This window comes from Artemia sp. Qi Xiang Cuo, chromosome 20 (genome assembly GCF_049724085.1).
Source record: "Artemia sp. Qi Xiang Cuo chromosome 20, ASM4972408v1, whole genome shotgun sequence".
In the NCBI taxonomy this organism is placed as follows: domain Eukaryota; kingdom Metazoa; phylum Arthropoda; class Branchiopoda; order Anostraca; family Artemiidae; genus Artemia; species Artemia sp. Qi Xiang Cuo.
In genome coordinates this window covers 2,760,862-2,783,945 of record NC_142813.1, presented here as the reverse complement: position 1 = coordinate 2,783,945, position 23,084 = coordinate 2,760,862, and the positions used below count along the sequence as shown (strand labels likewise).

The 23,084-nt window shown below is 35.3% G+C and overlaps 1 protein-coding gene across 2 annotated transcripts in view; it reads right to left on the bottom strand.

The window, feature by feature from the left end:
- The window catches only part of Tdc2 (Tyrosine decarboxylase 2), a 210,053-nt gene that overhangs the window by 87,438 nt on the left and 99,531 nt on the right, over positions 1 to 23,084 (bottom strand). The window contains exons 9-11 of one of the 2 annotated variants that reach the window (XM_089105998.1): positions 21,096 to 21,269; positions 11,213 to 11,378; positions 9,580 to 9,695 (exon numbers count right to left, since the gene is read on the bottom strand). In XM_089105998.1, coding sequence (XP_088962124.1) covers positions 9,580 to 9,695; positions 11,213 to 11,378; positions 21,096 to 21,269 — 456 coding nt within the window. Of the gene's footprint in view, positions 1 to 9,115; positions 9,696 to 11,212; positions 11,379 to 21,095; positions 21,270 to 23,084 lie in introns of those variants that run through there. The other variant, XM_089105997.1, reaches the window with a different exon arrangement.

Below are 23,084 nucleotides of genomic sequence, written 5' to 3'. Positions count from 1 at the left end.
GTTTGTATTTTACTGGAGAAATTCTTTTAAATGTTTTAATTTTTCTAACTTTAAGAAATCAACAATCAATTAAAATTTTAAGGAATAAATATCAGCATATGTATATTAAACTGACAATGTAGATTTTTTTTCAGTAAATTCATTTGAATTTTTTTCAGTAAAGTGCAAATTATATTCTGTCTTTCAGAAGGCTTGGGGCTTAGAACCCTACTCATAATAATTTCTGCTCGTTTTGAGTTTGACTCTTTATTTATTTTAATTTCTGTTTGTTTTGGGTTTTATTTATTTATTGGTACTGATTTGTGGTAGTTGTATTCTTGGTAGATTATTTGATTTTTTTTTTTTTTTGTTCATTTTGGTTTAATGGAGTTCTTCACTTATTTTTAAAAACTTATTTTGTTGAAGAAGTTTTTTTAATTAATTATTAGGAAAGACGGTGAACGCAGTGAAGATGTTAAAAGTAACAGCCAATACCAAGAGTCTTCTTTCACAGTTGAAAAAAGTTTGGAAGAAAAGGAAGATAAGTCTGCAAACCAAGACTAGAATATTAGAAGCCACAGTGATGACAATGGTGAAGTATAGTTCTGAAGCATATGCGCTCTAAAAAACTGAGGAAGATTCGCAAGATGGTTCCCAGAGATATTGCCAACCGATTGTTTCGGGTAGCAGATTAACCAACCGTATCTCAACATTAGGCTGTACGAAAAGTGTGGTTCAATTCCGCTTTTTAGGGCTATAATTAGAGAATGGTTGATTTTGCTAGTGCACGTTCTGCAGATGAAGTTCTGCGTTCTGAAACGTTCTACAGATTGCTGAAGATTTTACTTTTCGGTCCAGCCATCTAGGGCCAAACGAAAAGCAGGTCGTCCACGGTTGGGGTTGCAGGATGTCACAAGTAAAGACTTACGGGAAATGGAACTTCCTGGGAGGGTGTAGTGAAGGAGGCGTTGAATGGATTGATAAATCTATTATAATCTATTATGAATACATTTTTTCCTGATTTTTGAAAAAAGGAGGAAACATCCCCTAAAAGTCAAGTGATAATGAAAATCACACCATCAGATTCAGCGTATCAGAGAACCCTACTATATAGGTTTCATGCTCCTGTCTGCAAAAATGTGGAATTTGGTATTTTTTTTGCAAGAAGAAAGATCACGGATGCGTGTTTATTTGTTTGTTTGTTTGTTGTTGTTTTTTCCAGGGGTGATAGTATAGACCCAGCAGTCTTACAATATCACGAGAGTTCTCATTCGAACGGTAATTAAAAGTTCTAGTGGCCTTTTTAAGTGACCAATAACGTTGGAGGGCATCTAGGCCCCCTCCCACACCTCTTTTTTCCCAAAATCGTCCGATCAAAGTTTTGAGATAGCAATTTTGTTCTGCAAAAAAATATTACTGCAAGAACAGAAATAAAAAATTCAAATCAAATAAAAAAACAAGCAAACAAAAAAGTATGCAGTAGAAATGGAGGCACTTTTGTTCGATCAAGGAATTAACACAAATAAGCTAAACATGCATATATGTGACCGGCTTTATTAGCAATCCTGGCTCTTAGGATACGATAGTATTCTAATCCAGATGTTTATAGAGGGGTGTTTGTGTCAAGCGTTTTTTTAATGATAAGTAATAAAATTTCATTACGAACACCAATGAAAAGCAAAGCTGGCTTATAAAATTGTATTTTACAAAACTGTCCAGAATATCGATGAAGTGGTAAATTATCTCATTTTAAACCTCTCTTTGGCTCCTTTAATCGACTTAATTCAACAAATGAGCATTAGTAGTTTATTTCTGGTTGATGATTCTATAGGGGCTTCAAGAACTAGATTTATCACTTGGAAGTACTGATTTATGAGATAACAAAATGTCAGATGCACAGCTTGTTTGACAGCCATGATATACTGAAAAAACAAAACAAAGCGAATATTTCGAGAAGACAAACGCCCCTCTTCTTCAGCGCGAAACGAAATAATGTATCCAAGGAAAGTACCGAAGAAAAGAACAACAAAAAACAAACACGGAAAGTCAATGTGAAAAGAACCAAAAAACCCAAGAAAAAACCAAAAACTTAAAAGATGAATAAAATTCAATAAAAGCCAAAAATTATAAGAATTAAAACCAAATACCTAACAACCATAAAAGTGAGTTATTCGCCAATATCCGCGATTTGTAAAAAATCCAAAAAATGATGAACTGTCATCGGCGGATACTAGCGAACAACTAAGAAATAAGAAAAAAAAACAATTCATTCACTCAAAAACAAAACGAACCAGCAATTAAATAAGTTGGAGAACTATGTCATCTGATTTTGGATTTTAATTATGCATTTTTTGTAGACACCCTTTGAGACCTAAGGGGTTGTTCACGTGTTTGATTATATGACTGGGAAAGTGGTTCAAGGTTTATTTCAGGGATTGCTAAAGTATCGGCTTCTCTTTTGAGAAAACCGATATGTGACTCGTTTATTCTTAAATCACCGGAATCTCTGTTTAAAGCTAGACCTAAATGTTGGTATTTATAAATTTCAACAGCTTTTCTATAGTGCTGGACAATACCTTTGTCATGCGAAATTATGCTAGCTTGATTTATCAAAATAGTATGGTCTGGTTTTTCAAAAATGTGCTCTGCAAGGGCAGAGTCAAAATTTTCTGTTTTTTTCCGCTTTTTAAGTGTATTATTAATTGAACTAGAGTGCCGAGTTAATCTATACGTGAGTCGCTAATCAGTTCTTCCGATATACCAAAGACCACACGAACAAGGAATTCTGTAGCCACCGGAGTTTTCACCTATCGGGATAGGGTCTTTAGCTTGATAAATTTGGGACCTGATAGTTTTTCTGGGTCTATAGTAAGTGTAAATGTTATTTTTTCTTAGATTTTTTGAAATGTGGTCTGAAACCCCTTTACCGTATGGGAGACCAAGATAAACTGAATTCTCCCTTTGATTTGTGTTTTCTGTTTAACTATCTGAAAATCTGATTGTCACTTATCTAGTTGATTGAGCATTGAAAGTTTGTTCAACACGCTTCTTCGATTTAGAGCTCAACCACATTAGAGATATTTTATTTGGGAATGGTTATCGAATTAGTTTAATAAATTTTGTAATTGCAAAACGCATTAAAAGATTATCAGATAGTTATACAGAAAACACAAATCAAACGGAAAATTCAGTTTATCTTGGTCTCCCATACGTTAAAGGGGTTTCAGACCACATTTCAAAAAAATCTAAGAAAAAATAACATTTACACTTATTATAGACCCAGATAAACTGAATTTTCCCTTTGATTTGTGTTTTCTGTGTAACTATCTGATAATTTGATTGTCACTTCTCTAGTTGATAGAGCATTGAAAGTTTGTTCAACACGCTTCTTGGATTTAGAGCTCAACCACCTTAGAGATATTTTATTTGGGAATGTTTATCCAATTATTTTAATAAATTCTGCAATTGCAAACTAATTAAAAAATTATCTTATAGTTACACAGAAAACACAAATCAAAGGGAAAATTCGACGTACCTTGGTTTTCCAAACGATAAAAGGGTTCCAGAACACATTTCAAAAAAATATACGAAAGTACAACATCTATGCTTTCTAAAGACCCAGAAATACTGAATTTTACCTTCGATTTGTGTTTTCTGTGTAACTATCTGATAATTTGATTGTCACTTCTCTAGTTGATAGAGCATTGAAAGTTTGTTCAACACGCTTCTTGGATTTAGAGCTCAACCACATTAGAGATATTTTATTTGGGAATGGTTATACAATTAGTTTAATAAATTTTGTAATTGCAAAACGCATTAAAAGATTATCAGATAGTTACACAGAAAACACAAATCAAAGGGAAAATTCAGTTTATCTTGGTCTCCCATACGATAAAGGGGTTTCAGACCACATTTCAAAAAATCTAAGAAAAAATAACATTTACACTTATTATAGACCCAGAAAAACTATCAGGTCCCAAATTTATCAAGGTAAAGACCCTATCCCGATGGGTGATAACTCCGGTGTCAACAGAATTGCTTGTTCGTGTGGTCTTTGGTATATCGGAAGAACTGATCAGCGACTCACGGATAGATTAACCCAACACTCTAGTTCAATTAATTATACACTTAAAAAGCAAAAAAAAAAAACAGAAAATTTTGACTCTGCCCTTGCAGAGCACATTTTTGAAAAACCAGACCATACTATTTTGTTTAATCAAGCTAGCCTAATTTCGCATGACAAAGGTATTGTCCAGCACTATAGAGAAGCTGTTGAAATTTATAAATACCAACATTTAGGTCTAGCTTTAAACAGAGATTCCGGTGATTTAAGAATAAACGAGTCATGTTTCGGTTTTCTCAAAAGAGAAGCCGATACTTTAGTAATCCCTGAAATAAACCTTGAAACACTTCCCAGTCATATAATCAAACACGTGAACAACCCCTTAGGTCTCAAAGGGTGTCGGCAAAAAAAAATGCAATAATTAAAATCCGAAATCAGATGACATAGTTCTCCAACTTATTTTCGTTTTGTTTTTGATGGTTCGTTTTGTTTTTTTTCTTTTCTTATTTCTCAGTTGTTCGCTAGTATTTGTCGATGGCAGTTCATCAGGCTTTGGATTTTGCACAAATCGCAAATATTGGTGAATAGCTCGCTTTTATGGTTGTTAGGTATTTGGTTTTAATTCTTATGATTTTTGGCTTTTATTCAATTTTATTCATCTTTTAATTTTTAGGTTTTTTCTTTGTGTTTTTGGTTGTTTTAAAATTGACTTTCCGCGTTTGTTTTTTGTCGTTTTTTTCTTCGGCACTTTCCTTGGATAGGCCTACACTATTTTGTTTTGCGCTGAAGAAGAGAGGCGTTTGTCCTCTCGAAATATTCGCCTTGTTGTGTTTTTTCAGTATTTTCATTTGGCCTTTAAAAACTCCATTTTTGCTCATTTTCTTTCTTTATGTTATCTCAGGCCAATGTGGTTTAAGAAATTATCATTGTCTTTTTGATAAAATCTACACATCTTGCAGGTGAGGGCATGGTAGTTAAGGTCAGTTGCACCACTTCTTGTATGGTGGTATAATAGGGTTTTATTCCTTACATAAAAGGGAGACAGAGAACATCAATGTGTGGGTTCCGAACATGGTTTTAAGTCTCATTTGGACAGTGTCCGTGAACGACATTGTTCTGTGGCTAATGTATGGAAGGAGAGACGCGTTCTTAGCTGTCTCATCAATTCTGGTGTTTCCATCGATCCCAACATGATTGGGAATTTGTTGGAATTTTACAGTAAAACCATTTTTTGAAGGCTGTTTAAGAGGGAGTGTACAGCATAGTGTTCATACTCCTCTACTTTAGTTTGATGTTGTTTTAATAGCTGCAACACTGACAGCAGGTCTGAGTAAATTATAATCTTAGACAGGCGGCGAGTATCGTGGGAAATTGTCTCTAGGCCCACAGTAGTTGCTTTAATCTTGGCAGAGAGGATTTCTAGGGTTGGGCGGACTCTTTCCAGCTTCTACGACCCTGTATTTGGGGACAAAAGCATCACTACTTAGAGAATCTGTTGATACCACGTGTTTTGAACTTATGTTTGCTGATTTTTCACCCACGTGTCTTTTTTTTAGTTTGGCGCCCTTTACATGGTTGCATATTGTGCTCCTTTTCACCCACAATTGAATTATCACAATTGAATTGTCACATTCACAATTGAATTGTCTTATAAATCTTAAAGGTGTGAATGGTTGTGTAAGTTTCCACTTGTCACCAAACAATCAGATTTAATTTTCACTGTCCTTGGTACTTTGATGATAAGTATTAGCGGTGTAATGCCCGAATTCACCAGAATATGACTCGTGGTAAGACTCGTGTCAAGTTTATTATAAAACTTACTCGTGCCAAGTCTATATCAACACAGACTCGTGTCAAGTTTAGCTTCTATAAATCTATTTTTCATGGATTTCACCTAATTCATTAGTTTCTAGGAATCGGTTGGAAGAATAGGAAGATAAACATTCAAACTTAAACTAGCATACTGGAAGCCATAGTAATGCCACAGTTGTCAAATATGGCTATGAAGCGTGGTCTCTCTGAAAGGTTGAGGAATGTGTGCCAGATATTTTTGAGAGGAATCAGCTAGGAGTTTTGGGTCTGGTACCTGCGCGGGATTTTTTTTTTGAGGGGGGATAATGACGGAAAAATTAATTTATTCGAAAATTTGAATAATAATTGCCCAGATAGATGTAAAAATTTAGGATCTAAGGGGGTGTCTGGCCCCGAGGCCTCTCCTGCGAATGTCCCTGTTGAATACACTCGTTTGACTGACATTATAGTAAAATAAGCTTTCCAATAAATGGGACTCAAACCTCATCGCAGGGGGTAGAGAGTAAATCTTGAACAAACCAGGGTTGAAGAAGAGCGTGGCCATTTCAGCGTAGCTCAGATGGCTTAGTTTTACCAAAATGAATTATTAGTAGACGTAGCAGTAGCGGTGTCAGAGTCTAGCTATTGTTGTCGTTCACTTCCTTGGGCAATTTGTGGTTTTTGAGCTTAGAAATTAATAAATTTTATTGCGGAAATTTGTGCTTTACCAGGACTATTTTAAGAATAAAATAAAGTTCCTCTGGATAAAAATGGTAAAGAAAAGAATAACTGACGGAAAAAAATCAATCACCTGCTTTCGGTTAATGGATGAAGAATGGGCCTTTGACTGGTGGATAATTGTAATTGGAGCGTGCCCAAAATTCCACTGTAAATGGGCCTTTCTCTAACAAAGTTAAACTAAGGACGAGCAGCCGTAAAACTCTCCAAGTGCTGTGATTTCACTATTCCTCAAATAGGGAATAGGTATGGATGTATTAAGAAGGGGTGGCTAGTGATGAACCCCTTTCCTTTCATTAAACTTCGCCTTATTCTTCTAGCGCTGCTCTTGAAAAAAAACGAAGCTATATAAGTAGTTCTTCCTGATCCCACTTGAGACTTTTCGATAAAATCCGCTGGAAAATTGTATTTTTAACCCCTTCCTCGGATGAAATTTCTGAATATGGCCCTGGAATAGTTTCCATGTTGTAGGCCCGTCTCTAAGTAATCTTAGGAAAATTCTAAGCCTCTAATTAATATTCCAAAGAATATTCTTTATATAAAAACCGAGTAATCTAAACAGTATTGTTCGCAATGTCGCAGCGATGCAAACCAACACCACGTGAGATTTTCTGAATTATAAATGATGTATAAAACACGTTTTTGTAATAATGAGCCATTAAAAAAAAATACTGTACACATTCATTATAAGTATAGCATCTACATATATTGCGAAATATGTTAGCTGTAACATTTTTCGCGGAAATCCATGTATTAAAAGACTTGTTTGAGATACGTTGTTGAACGATATTCTTCCGCATCCACCCAATGGGCTATAAAGGTAAACAAACCCTATGTCATTGACAATCTTAGAAATACAAAAGGTATTATGTGAAATAGTTTTGAAACCGAGACTCTGTTTCAACGTCATTGAGATCAGCACACGTAGGTTGTTCTATTCCGTTTTTTCATGTCTTTTTCAATCTTTAATATATTTATGATCTTTCACTTTTTTCGAGATATCGTTTATTTTCATTTATTGCTTTTTATGTCATAATTGCTTTTGTCACCTAATAAGTGATAAAAAACATCCTTGTACACACAATTGATGGTTAAATCAGTTGACATTAATAGTCTATCGATATCAGACTGCTACTGAACGTTAATTTATTTTTAATTTTAAATTTCTCCAAAAAATATTTCATTTTTCCTTTTTTCTCATTTAGATGTCATAATTACTTTTTATGATGTACAGGATAATATAAACAAACTTCCATGTAAATAAAATTGATCGTTAAGTCAGTTGATACTGATGGTCAGTGATATCAGACTGTTACTGAACCTTAATATATTTATAATTTTGACTTTTTCCAAAATATGTTTTCTTTTTCCTTCTTACTAGTTAGGCCTACTTGGAATTTTTCATGATATGTTGTATATTCTTTTCTGGCTGGTAAAAATAGCTGGGAAAAAGAATTTTCGATTTCATTATCCATTTTAATCGTAGACTGGGTGATAAGAGAAATAACCTTCCTTATAGGTACAACTGATCTTTCAATCAGTAGTCAGTTTATACCAATTTATATCAGTAGTCAATTCATATCAGTCAATTGAATCAGTAGTCAATTTGTATAGTATTCAATTTATATCAGTCAATTTAATCAGAAGTCAATTTATTTCAGTAGTAAATGTATATCAGTCAATTTAATAAGTTGTCAATTTATACCAATTTACATCAGTAGTCAATTCATAGCAGTCAATTTAATCAGTAGTCAATTTATATAGTAGTCAATGTATATCAGTCAATTTAATCAGTAGTCAAATTATATCAGCCAATTTAATCATAATTCAATTTATATCAATTTATATTAGTAATAAATTTATATCAATTAATTTAATCAGTAGTCGGTTTATATCAATTTATATCAGTCAATTCAATTAGTAGTCAATTTATATCAATTTATAAGAGTAGTCAATTTATATCGGTAGTTAATTTATATCAGTCATTTTAATCAGTACCCAGTTTATATCAATTTATATAGTAGTCAATTTATATCAGCCAATTCAATCAGTAGTCAATTTATATAAGTAGTCAATTTATATAAGTAGTTAATTTATATCAGTCATTTTAATCAGTAGTCAATTTATATTAATTTATATAGTAGTCAACTTATATCAGTCAATTTAATCATTAGTCAATTTATATCAATTTATATCAGTAGTCAATTTATATAGTCAATTTAATCAGTAGTCAATTTATATCAATTAATATGGTGGTCAATTTATATCAGATTGGTAATGAGCCGCAATATATATTTAAAGTTTTCTTCTTTTTTTTAAATATAGTTGAATTCCTTTTCTTCCTCGTGAGAGAGTTTTGATATCATTATTACTTTTGATTTTACATTGGGTGATTTTAAAAATAATCCCTTCGATGTAAATATAAGTGATCGTTCAATCAGTGAAAAAAAACCTTTTCTCTCTTCCATCAAATATATTCCATCTGACATAACATCTTTCGAATTACCACGGCCGATCTTGACCAAATAAATATGAATAAAAAACTAAATAAAAGGCTTTTACTTCTAAAAAATTATATTTCATCAAAATATCTCTTCCCAAATTTCTTATTCCCGCCTAAATACTAAAAATACCGGTTCAGAACTTCGTCATCTTAAATTATCGTTAAAATAAGCTCTAGCACAACTAATTCGTTAAATAACACATAAAGCGAGGCATGCTTGTGCTCACTACAACGTCAAGTTAGTGATCACATTTTATGCACATGCATTGCCACTTGGATGCAACACAATCACAACATATCAAGGCTCAATACTCGTGTCTTTTCCTTCAGCAAAGGAGACATATTCAATAGTTTCTGTAAAGCTAAACTTTCGTTTGCTTAGCATTTTAGCCAGTTTAGGCTTAGACTTAGGTATTGGAGCTTCATGGAACTTGTCTGTCTCCATTGGAGCATCAGATTGCATGTGGTTCATTTGCAAAAGCTCCATAAGCTCTGCAATTTCTACAGCGTGAGCACGTGCGCCTACCTCTGCTGCAGTGTCCTTTATGCCACCAGATTCTTGGAGCTTCTCAGCTTCTATGAGCTCCGTAGCAAAGTCTGTAACTACGTCCCAAGCATAATCTGGAAAATCAAAATTCAATAATCAGCCAGATTTTCTAAAATCCCTAAGTTTTCTTCTTTTTTTAAGATGCATCAGTTCGGTTCATTTGAGGGGGAGCTAAAGGAATCCTGCATCTAAGGTTAAAAAAATCCTCTTAGATTAGTTTTAAAATGAAACACTTTTCACGTGGCGTAAAATTTAAAATTTTCTCCTTTTTAGCCCTGTCCGTGGGGGCTATCCTATACAACCTATAAAAAGTATAGGTTTCAGACGAGCTGCAAGAAAAAAAAACAAGGGAGAGGTAGAAAGAGGGAGAAGGACAATAAAGTAATATAAGTAGATATGGTAGAATATAAATAGTATAAGTAATAGCATAAGCAATATAAGTAGAGAGATAGAAAGAGGGAGAAGGATAACAAAGTAATATAAGTAGATATGGTAGAATATAAGTAGTATAAGCAATAGTATAAGTAATATAAGTAGAGAGGTAGAAAGAGGGAGAAGGATAACAAAGTAATATAAGTAGATATGATATTGCGAAAAAAAAAACTTCGTGGAAAAAAAACGATGGCCAGTAAGTAAGAAAAAAGTTATAAGAGAGGAAGGAGTAATGGATGTACGTAGCTATGGATGTAAAGTGATGGGAGAGGGAGGCGAGAAGAGAAAGGAAAGCAGAGAAAGGAGCAGAGGAAGGATTTAGCTTACTCTGTCAAAATTTGGCTTTATACTCACTTTTGAGAATTGGTGCAACGAATATATATTGAAGCCCCTATATGTAATTTGAGGGTATTATAATGAAGATTTACAAGGTTATTTCCAAAATTATGTAATAAAACGAGATGAACTAAAGACTTTTAAGAATTGAAATAAACTTTTTTTGGAATCGTTGTGCTATATTATAAAAAAGGACTGCTACATAAATTGTCCTATTATTTTATTGTTGTGTCATGAAAGCCCCACGTTTCGTTTTTCTTTTTATCGTATTAAGAAGCCAATATAATTTTAAAACGAAAAAATAGTAAAAAAAAAGAAAAACGAGGATCATACAAGCCAGTGAAAAATGTGGACTAAAATGCAAATATTTCGGTCAAAACCTCCACTTGACCGTCCTCAGTGCACAGTAATAAAAACAAAAATTTGAAAAAATGCCAACAGTTTTTTTTTCTCGTTTTGTCTTTAATATTTAAAGACAATTATTTAATTGTAATTATTTAACGTTATTTTTTAATTATTTGACATTATTTAAGCAAAGGGATAAATACGCCACAATATCAAGGGTGAGGGGTTTTTCAAAATTTCAAGTCCCTCCTCCTATGTATCTGGGTATTGCTAGCAGAAGAACAAATTCATTGAAAATTTAGGTGGAGCAAGGATTTTTCTTCTTCTTTTTAAATGCAAACGCACAAAAAAGGTAACTTTCAAAATATAGCAGACAGGGGATGGCGGTATTTTTTCAATTTTTCAATGGAAATACAAAAGGGTAGGTTCAAAACATTACAGGCTCCCACTTGGAGCCTCTGATAGCTAGTTGACTTACCGATATCTGATTCACTCGCATCTTGCGCTACAACACAAAATCGGATGACGTATTTTCCATGTATAGATGCAGGAACCATGTGGAGTTTTCCAGACGCATTTATGTTTGTCAGTAGCTTTTTATTCAGTTCGTTCAAACCCTTTAGTCGAAAGCACACCAGACCCATCTGAAAGAGAATCATGCATATTGATGCAAATATACTTATTTCCCAAGTTTGATCGGGAAAAGCATTTTCAGCGATTAACATTAGGGTACAAAGCAAGGACATACGCAAGTACGTAGGGGCAGGAAACTCAGTCCCATTTTATTGTTATGCCCCCTAAAGTTCACTGTATTATCGCCATCCCCTACAGGGGAAAAACAAATCCTTCTTACGCGCCTGATAAAACGTACATAATTTTTTTGATTATCCAAGTACAGATAATACTCGTGGGGATTTTACGCGGTCCTCTATGGATCGATATATATATATATATATATATATATATATATATATATATATATATATATATATATATATATATATATATATATATATATATATATATCTATCACATATGACTCTTATAACCACCCAATAGCAAAAAATTCTGTAGTCTATTCGTTGGTTGATAGAGCGTTTGTAGTGTGTTCCTCTGATTTTGAGCTGAAGGCTGAACTTGATCATATAAAACATGATCTTTTTGGCAATGGCTACCCCCAACAAGTCATTGATAAGGTTATCTCCAGGAGAAAGAATAGCACAAAAACCAAGAGCTCTACCCCTAAGAGTGAAGAAGATAAATCGTTTTTGTCATTACCTTATATTAAGGGCATTACTAACATTTAAGCTCCAAACTCACTAAGCTTGGCTTTAAGGTGTTTTTTCCTTCTGGAATGACCATTTTCTCCTTAATTAACAAAGGCAAAGGTAAGATCACTTCAGATCCACCAGGAGTATATGAGATTCCTTGCAGTTGTGGTGATACCTATATAGGTCGTACCATGAGTCAATGAGATCTCTACATCACCGATTAAAAAAGTATACTGATTCATTAATGCCTACCTTAAAAAGACAAAGTTTACGGAGGAGGCTAGTTTTCTGCACTGGCCCATCATATATTTGAAAACCCTTCTCACTCCATCAAGTTTGACCACGCTCAACTTAGTGCTAGGCTATTGCTCCATAACTCTTAAAGTAGAATATCAGAGAAGCTCTTGAAATTTCTAAAAACAAACCAGCCATCAATAAAGACAATGGAGAGTTCCGCATCAGCAAAATTTGGCTACCCATAGGCTAAAAACTCGCAAAAAACTCCACCTTAGTTCTATTGACCCAACCTTTTTTAGATCTACTAGGATAGCCGCCATCAACGCTTCTACCAAAATCTGGGCCATATTACAACTATAATTCTGGGTTCAGCTTATTATTAGTGTTGTTCTGTGATTTTAGTTTTATTTTATTTAGTGATTTTATATTCTGTTAAAAGACTTGATTTTGAACCTGATGATGACAGGCACAGGTCCTGTCGAAATTATCGTTTGAAGAAAATCAAGCCCTGACATCCATAGCTTAGGTAAGCTTATTACCATCTACCATTATCATGTATATATATATATATATATATATATATATATATATATATATATATATATATATATATATATATATATATATATATATATATATATATATATATATATATATATATAGCACTGTACACGCATGATCGATGCTGTTTAATTCGTGACGACATTGGTTTACGATAATGTGGTTTGTGGAAAAAGTGTATGATAAAAAATAAAATGGTAATAACTTGATATTAATATCACAGTATCTAATAATTTGATCTAAATAAAACATGTTAAATTTGTTTTGTGTTGGTTTAACAGGGCTGGTCTTGCTTAGGTTAACCACGGTTGCCACGCCACCCACTTCTACGGACAATGAAGATAGATAGATAGATTTATTCAACAAATAGCAATTCAAAAAGAAACTTAAAGAATAAAACAAAAAATTACCCTGCACTAGGCTCTGTGGCCTGTAATGGAAGGAGAAAAGAAACGAAAAAGAATAAAAACTCACACACTAAAAAGGAAGATGAAGAACAGTCGATGATTTTTCTGCAGGCTGTAGCATATAAAACTTGAGATGAAAGTTTTTCAAAGGTCTTTCAAATTAAGTATTCTTTCAAACTATTTAAATTTTATATACTCACTATAGAAAGAAAAGGGATATTTCACACTGATGGGATGGCTATTATGAGAGTTGATTTCTGCAGTCTGATATCCGTGAATTTTATTTACGCTAAGTAACTATAGGTTTGAATTCATTTGATTATGAATCAATAATTGGTCTTCAGCCATTGTATGTCTGAACAATTTATTTTTTCTAAGAAACAAAATTTGGTAACGATAAGGTTCTTACTGATATCGGCCTATAGATACCTCGGTTGATGTTGTTTTGGATCTAAACTCGGGGTAGCACCTTGCTTATTTGGGGACCCGATGACATCTAAAGTAAAAATAACAGCTTACTACCTCCAGTGCCCTTTGAAAACCCCGAAAATTAGACGTCATGACAGTATCTTCGTGTCAGGCACGTACTCAGATTTTTTCTGGAGGCAATCACAAGAAAACATTTCCGGACGGACCAGTAATAAGAAACAAATTCATTTATTAAGTTGAGTAAGAAGCACCAATCAATTCAAAAAATTCAGGATTTGGTGGGGGGTTTGGGCCCTCCCTCCCCTTGCATGCGTCCCCACTCTCTGTACATAAAGTGGAGCCTCTGCCGGTATTTTCTATTGGAAATAAGTGTTTACTTCTTGAGACATTAGACTTTCGGTTCCGTGAGGGATGGGTATTTGGAGGCCTTATATTCACGGATATTTGTCCCCTATTTTTCCTATATATACCATATACTTCTGTTTCCCTAGTGTAACAGTTTGAATAAGTAATAATTCAAATGGTGACTTGTATACATGGAAGTACTATTATGCAATCTACTTTATTCATTTTTCTGAGTGTCGAAATTAGCAGCCATCTTCCCCGTTTTTTAGATGCCTTTAAATATCTTAAGGACCCAAACTAGTGATCTGATGCAACTTTAAGTCCGAAAGGCCCTATCCTGAGTACCAAAGAACCAATTTTAAGGTTCAAATCAAATTTGGCGAAGATAAGGCCCTCCTCACTGAAATCAGGCCTTCGGTGGGTGCTCCTTTAGATCCAAGTTTGAGATTACAGCAAACTAATTTCAAGACCCAAAGTATCTTAAGTCGGGATAGCAGCTTGCTAACTCTGGTACTATTAGATAACCCATTAATAAAATAGATGGCATTATAATAAATCCCTTCATAAAAGGTGGGGTCGCAACGATATTCTATAAAAATGGATGTTTGATTTTTTGTTCCTCTTTTTTTGTTCGACATTTTTGGTTCGTCTCATACATCATCGGAGACTTGTCCCCTTTTTTCGTCTTTATAAACTATTGACTTCTGTTCTTCTAGCGTAACGATCTTAGCAAGTTTGATCCAACTTGCACCCTAAATACATGGGGGTGCTGTCGTTCTCTCCATTTTGCATTTCATAAGCACCAAAATAAACAATTAGAAATTGGCTTCCCAGCTTTTAGATACTTTTAAACCTCTTGGGTGCCAAAACTAGGAAAACTTCTTGACCGAGCTCAGATCTGAAGAGGCTCGACCCGGGTACCGAAGAACCCACTAAGTTTTACAAGTGACACTAATCGCCCCGATGGCGAGAAATATTCTTCATTTTTACACTGCAGTCAGGATAATGTTTCTTAAAAATTGGATTAACACCTGCTAACTGCTACTGCTAACAACTCACCGCAGCACCAAGCCGCCTGAGGCCAACACCGCTACGCAAGCTCCTCCTCCATCCCAATCTATTCAAAGCCTCCCTTTTTACACCCGCCCATGAAGTTCCCATTTCCTTTAAATCTTTCTTTATCTTCCTTTAAATCTTCCTTTAAATCTTTCTCCCACCCCAGACAGGGACGACCTGCTTTCCGTTTAGCCCTAGATGGTTGGCCGAAAAGAACAATCTTTGGCAATCTGTCATCCTTCATCCGCAAAACGTGCCCTAACCACCGCGGCCTTTCTTTCATTATAGCCCTAGAGAGCGATATTGAACCACATTTTTCGTATAGCCTATTGTTTGAAATACGGTCAGTCAGCCGGGTACCCGGAACAATCCTTAAGCAATTCTCTGGAAAACATCTAGCAAATCTTCCTCCGCTTTTCGGAGCGTCCATGCTTCAGGGCCATATTTGACCACTGTCATCACTGTAGCTTCTAATATTCTAATCTTCGTTTGCAGACTGATCTTCCTATTCTTCCAGACTTTTTTTAACTGTGAAAAAACACCCTGAGCCTTGGCTATTCTATCTTAGACATCTTCACTGCTCCCACCATCTTTACTAATAATACTACCAAGGTAAGTGAAGCTGCCCACCTGATCAATCTTTTCATTACGCAACGTCACCTTTTCATCTTCACTTATTCTTAGCCTTAGTGACTTAGTCTTCCTAACATTAATTTTCAAACCAATTCTAGCACCCTGAACACGCAAAACCTCTAAAACTTCATTCATTTTGCTCACACTTTCACCTAGGATGCGTAAATCATCAGCATAATCCAAGTCCACGAGACTTTTTCCTCCCCATTTGATTCCGTGGTCTCCCATTACCTTTCCTGTGCCCCTTAACACAAAGTCCAATCAAAATAATCCATATAAAGGGGGATAGAAAACAACCCTGCTTAGCTCCCGATTTAATACAAAACCAGCTGCTAACCTCATTTTCTACCTTAACCGCAGCAGTGTTATTCACGTACATAGCACTAATCACTTTAATGTATTTGTCTGGTATACCGTACAAGGATAAAACCTTTACTAAAGCTCTTCTATCAACGGAGTCGAACGCTTGCTCATAATCTATAAAACTGAGGACCAAAGACACATCCTCTACCTTTTCTAAAACCGCACTGCTCTTCTCTTAAAACTTTGTCTACGACATCTCTCAGTCTAAAAAGTATCATATTACTAAGTAATTTACTACCTACAGAGACCAGACTAATGCCTTGATAATTACCACACTCACTTTTATCACCTTTCTTATAAAGTGGCTTAATTAAGGTTTTCCTAAAGTCATTAGGTACTTCTCCTTTTTCAAAAATCATTTCCAAAATCTTCAATAACTTATATTTAACCTCAGAGCCACCATATTTGAGAAACTCATTTACCAACCTATCAGCACCTGGAGCCTTATTATTCTTTAATCCTTTTAGTACTGTTGCTAATTCCTTCTCACAAAACAAATCTTCCTTCACATCTAAGGTATCACAAACTTTTTCATTTTCCTCTATATTTTTTCCTGCTACTCTATCTCAGTTAAGCAAGTTCTCAAAATTTTCGGCCCATCTCTCTTTAGTTTTTTCCTTATCGCTAATTGCGACCTCATTCCTATCTTTAACTGGGAAAAGTCCGGATTGACTACTCCCTCTCAATTTGTTAACGTGCCAGTACAATATTTTACTATTGTGCCGTCTAGCTGCATCTTCCAGATCCTCGGCAATTTTATCCATTGCCTCCACTTCACACCTCCTTAGTTCATATTTTAATGCTTTCTCCACTTTCTTTATATTTCTTTTGTTTTCATACGATCTATCACTCAGATAATTCTTGTACAAGTCCTTTCTGTTAAACATAAAGCTTTTTCACTAATATTCTTAGCTGCAGTTCTAGCTTTCTTCCCTAATACACCTTCCGCCACTTCACAAATTATTTTCCTAAAATTATTCCAACCATCTTCCATATTATCAAATTTTAAACTCTGAAGTTTAGTATTCAACTGTTCCTGGAAAGTTTCTCTCAAATTCTCATCCTGGAGTCTACCAACATCATAATTTCCCGAGAGGTAGTTACTCTCCCAAAATTTCAGCTTTAAATTAGCCCTTGACACTACTAGGTGGTGATCTTTACTTTTAGCATCAATAACAACACTCCTATATACCCTAGTGTCTTGTATTTATCCTGCCTCTTCGGTTTACTATAATATAATCAATAAGGTTTGCTGTCTTACCATCACATGAATACCATGTTAACTTATGAGCCATTTTATGACCAAACACCGTATTGGTTATAACTAGATTGTTATACCTACAAAATTGCAAAAGTCTGTATCCATTACTGTTTTCTTTTCCTACCCCAAGTTTAACTAGGCTGGGATACCATCTATCCCTATTTCTACCAACCTGGGCGTTAAAATCTCCCAGTAATAACATCATATTTCTACCTGGGACCTTGTCTATTTGCTCCTGTAACTGTAATTAAAATTCATCTGAGTCACTAGTACTTCCGTCAGTCCGTTCTACAGGGGCATATGCTGCTATAAGTAAGATCCTGGACTTTTTAGACATAAACTGAGGAACAAGTATGCTATTATCAATACCTTCCAGCTTAAAAAAGACTTAACAGCGTGGTTATTCATCTTCAAGCCTACTCCCTGTCTATATACCCCATCCTTCCTCCCTGGGAAAACAAATTCTATATCACCTAATTTCACGCTTCCTACCCCTGGGGTATGAGTTTCTGAAACTCCTGATAAGTCCAGTTCAAATCGTCTGAATTCGTCAGTCAAAATGTCGATAGGATAGTCATTTTTTAACGACGTAATATTCCAAGTTACAATTTTCATGTTCTTTAAATCATTGAAATTGTTTTGGCCTCAAGAAAAGCAATGATCACGAATACCAGTGCAGGACGGGGATCACAGATCTTCTCAAGTCTACACCGAAGTGCTTAAGCTGGACAGCAAGTGCTTAAGCTTATAACCGGACAGCAAGAAGTTCCTGGGACCTCCATGAATGGAGGCTTTGTGTAATCCTGGGCCCATCTTGGTCACAACATGGTTTTCAACACTTGGCGATGCTCTTCTATCAACAAGAGTCGAAATCCTGTACAGACAGTCTCAAGCCTATTACCTCCGACTCATTATATATTCATGCCTACAAATATTATGCTACTACGGGGATTATTTAAGACAAGCAACCCATAATAGATAAATTAGCAAGGAAGAGGTTTTTCAGCCCAAAGACACCCATCAAAACATACCAAGCCCAGAAGAATTATCCATTAGTCAGAATCCCGTGCGAATGCTGTGTCATTTACTAGGCTATAATTTCCTCGAGGGTCCCCAGTCTTGCAGGTGCCCCGAAAAGGTCAAAGCAGCCCGTTGCAGAGGCCGTTGTCCATAGATCTGGATCTTACGCCCTGCCACAGTTGTCCTCCTAAAGAGGATCCTCCCGCGATGGTGCTCTGCATCACCATGCAATTTCACCCATTACTGGGAGAAGGTTTGCAACTCATGGGACATGTGAACAAACCAGTGAGCCCTTTTGAGTGTACATTTGAGGGACCTTCTTCCTCCTCCGCCTGTATTTATGACCCCGGGCGAGGGTGCCCCAGATTCTATTATGGACCCCCAGGGACAAGGTCCCCCCCCGGTCCGTGCCTCCTATGGAGGTACCCTACATATCTGTAGAGCGTTTCCCTATCGCCACCTGGGGACACGCTGAATGGCCTTGAGGAGGCCAGTCCACTACGCTCATGTATGTGTGTGTGTTGTTTTGAGAGTATAGCCTTGTGAAAACCAAATCAAAAACAACTGCGTTTTCTGCTAAACAAACGTTTTCTCTAAACGTTTTCTCTCTGAACAAAGGGTAATTGAATTAATTTAGGGCCATTGCCTGGAAGCTCTAGGTGAAATGTTGAAATGATTAACACCAAAACGACAAAAAATAAGTTTTGGCCATCTAACTAAAGAAAGTTGTTGATAGAAGTGAATTTTGCTTAGTACGTTTAAAATACGCTTAAGAACGCTCTATATACTAAAACATAAATTCCAATTCACATGCATGGTTAGCTAGATATCAAAGTTTAGGCATCATCAATATTTATCAATGAGAATTTCCTTCTTCTTTTATAAGCAGTCCTGATTTGCTCAAATTGTCGATGGCTAGAATTTGATTTCTGTACAAGCACACGTGTGAATGGGGCTAAGTAAATATCAAGAAAATTTTGGACGTTGAATTTTGCCACTCTGTTTTCTTGTAGACTTGGCCAAACATGCACTTGAATGGTTGAAATATCACAAGTGTTGAAATGACATTGTGCCAGTAAACTTGCTTCCATCCAGGCTCCAGGCATGTACACATGAATCTATTTCAGAGAAGCGATCAAGGAGGCACACTTGTGCCTCTTTAAAGAGGCGACCCACCACAATGTTAAGCGATTTCCGGTCCAAGTGTTGAAATGACATTGTGCCAGTAAACTTGCTTCCATCCAGGCTCCAGGCATGTACACATGAATCTATTTCAGAGAAGCGATCAAGGAGGCACACTTGTGCCTCTTTAAAGAGGCGACCCACCACAATGTTAAGCGATTTCCGGTCCTAGCGGTCGCAGAGAGACGGCAGCGATCGCATTTTGTAGCCTAAGCTCAAACTAAGAAACATTCAAAGTTTCACCCTCCTCCGACTTTATCTTCATGGGGGAAAGTGGGCCGGAAGTTTCAACCCTCCCACCACAGCCCCCCTTTAACGTTGTCCGATCGGGCTGAAACTTAAGGGATAAGCTTTCCTAGGGCCTGGGAGCTTATCCTCAAAATTTCAGCTCAATCCGATCCCTCCTTCCCTGTTTTCCAAAAACCAAATATAGCCACTTAATGTTCATCAAATTTTTTTGGTTAGCCACGTCTACAGGCCCCAGTTGGCAACGGATCCGAGTGAATGAGGACTCATTCGAAGCGGAATTCGACCTGTTAGGGTCTTTTGATATTTTCAGACCGAAAAAATTATCCCCCGAATTTACATTTACGAAAAACCCTATAAGAGTCCATGTTAATTTTTGAAATTCCTAAAAGCATAGTATTTCATTATTAAATTAGATAAAAATAGTCCTCTTAACCTGACAAGACCGACTGCAAGCTTCCAAAAATTCCAGCTCTTTCCCAGAAGTTTTTTTTTGTCGAAAAACGAAAATCTTACTGCTTGCGTCGAAAATAGATTGCAGAGACTAAAAATAATTTAAGAAGAGTACTCTGATGGTACAGTGGTCACTATTCCTGTCTGTCATGGGGAAGACCCGGGCTCGATTCCCCGTCAGAGTAAATTTTTTATATATTGAATTTAAAGTAGTATCTCTTAAATTTAAAGTTTAAAAAAGAAACTCAGTTTATTTTTTTTCTGGGACATTCACAGCAAAAACATAAGGCTCATAACACCAAAATAACCATTGAAGAAATTTAACCCACAGAGGGACAGAGGGAATAGGACTGCTTATGAAAAATCTTGCGAGTCAAAAACGTTTTGTTTCGTTTGCCTTAAAATTTCACACAGAAAAACTAATCAGGCGGACTTGAACTTTTTTATTGGCTTACAATTTCACACAAAAACAAATCTGGTTTTTAAATGGTTTTGCTATTAGTTTCACTCTCTGGCATTTTAGACTGGGAATAAGTGAAGGTGAAGGGGTGATGTTCGGTAGCTAGAAGATCGATCAAGGGAATAGCTTCGCTTATCTAGATTGCGTTATTGGTAGAATTGGTGAGTACAGTAAAGTAGCATAGCCAAGGCCCGGGTGTTCTTTCACAGCTGATTTTTTTTTTTTTTTTTTTTTGAAGAATAGGAAGATAAGTCCCCGAACCAAGATTGGAAGCTACAGTGATGACAGTGGTATGGTTCTGAAACGTGGGCGCTCCGAAAGACGGAGTAGGGTTTATTAGATGCATTCCAGGAAAATTGTCAACGGATTGTTTTGAGTACAAACAATTTTCCATATGCATCTAGGAATAATTATGCTAATCAATGAATTTCACTTACTCGAACGATGTTGCAGACTTCAAACCTGGAATCGTTTTGCACATGCTCGCTGAATCGTTTTGCAAGTCTGCAATGATTTCGGATGTAGTTTTGGAGACCCTCGATTCCATAATTTCGAATAACAAACCAAAGTTTAAGTGCACGAAACCGCCGACTCAAAGGAATTCCCCAATGCTAAAACAATGTAGAAATTAACTTAGTTACATAATTTGAAAAATTAGCCTATATAATTATAATATATATATTATTTAATATATAATTTATAATATATAACTAATTAATTAATACATTATTAATTAATTATAATGCCTGCAATTTAATTAAGTAATATTAAGACAATTAATTGATTGTGTTATTATACATAAATAATACAACAATAATTACATTTATTTTTTTTATACCAATTCTATCTACAATATTATTAGCTATACAGTTTCATTTATAATTTAATAATAGATATAACAACAATATTTATACGATACACATTAATACAATTGACTAATCTACATAATTATATTATTAATGACAATCCATTAATGACATAATTAGCTTAGAAAAAATTAACCTGTATAATTTGAAGCATACATTTTTTTAATTTTTTTTTATTTTATTTTTTTTTTGTACTTAACTTGACCAAAAAAAAGCGTTGTTAGTCTTTGGGGGATGTCATCCAATTCATACGGACTTTTAAGGTAAGAACCCTCTTTCTCTCCCTTGCTCCCCCCCTATCTCTACGTCTGCTGCTCTTTCTTTCTCTTTCCCCACAATCCCTTTCTATTGCTTTTAAGGCGTTTATCCAAGATGAAACATTTGAAATTAATAGAAAAATAAGATGGTCAACTAGCTTTTTTCCTACAGAAAAAGAAAACAAAAAAGAAAATATGTACTTTGATCCCTCCATCTAGGTCTAAAAGAAATTGGGGGCTTTATATAGGTCTAAAAGAAACAAGCTAGCAAAGAATGAAGCTCTGAGCAAAGTGGAATGGAGGAGGGGGGTTGAAGATGTTTGCACTGAAGTAGCCTGATGATGTGATCTTTGTTTCTCTGGCGAGGCTGACTGAAACTCCATGATATCTAACGAAGAGTGCATCCTTGGTTTTTGTTCGGGGGGGGGGGGAGTACAATAAAAACTTTTAAAAACCTCAAAAATTTGTTTGTATGCATTTTTGTTTCGTTTTTAATAGTCGGATGAAAATTTTGGAGGGGGTAAAAACCCGGTGTCCCCCTGGATACGGCCTTGTATCTATTGATCAAAATCTATTCGTCAGTTTCAGGTCTTTCTTGCTTTAAAGCTGTTTTATTTTGGAATTTTACAGTTCGTTTAATGACTAATTAGCTATGAATTTAACTGGAAAAAATTAAATGAAACACGTAAGTAGGAGAACTTTTTGCACTGCTGATAATCAGATAATCTTGTGTATTTCCCATAATTTTCTCGCATTTTTTTTTCTTTTTTTTGTGTTTCTGGCGAATTTCAGAGACGTTTCCATGTTTTCCTAGAAATTGATCAAAAAGTTATCAGAAGTTTTGAAAAATGACAGCTTTTATGAACCAGATAATGGAATTTTAACCAAGTGGTTACCACCTAGAAGGCGTGGGTTTCATTTTCCTTCAGTCAGGTAACGCAATGGGGGAATGTATGCTAGATAAACACAAATCCTATCTATGTAGACAAAGACTCTTAATTCAAAAAAAAAAATTAGTTTAAGGGTTTTTTCACAGGTTACTTTTGTTTGTTTGTTTATTTACTTCGGATATTATTCAAGTTTGTGCGTATTCCTTTACAGTTTTAACAACTCGTCGTTCCTCTATTTATTCTATTTTATATTTTATTTTGCTTTGTTTTGCATTATAACTAGCATATGTCTATGATTGAATAAAGGAATTTATTGAGAGTTTGTCAAGCTACACAGGATACAGATGGACAAATCGACACATAAGGAAAAGACAATGACAACATAACCTAAAACACATACTTTCTATTACAAC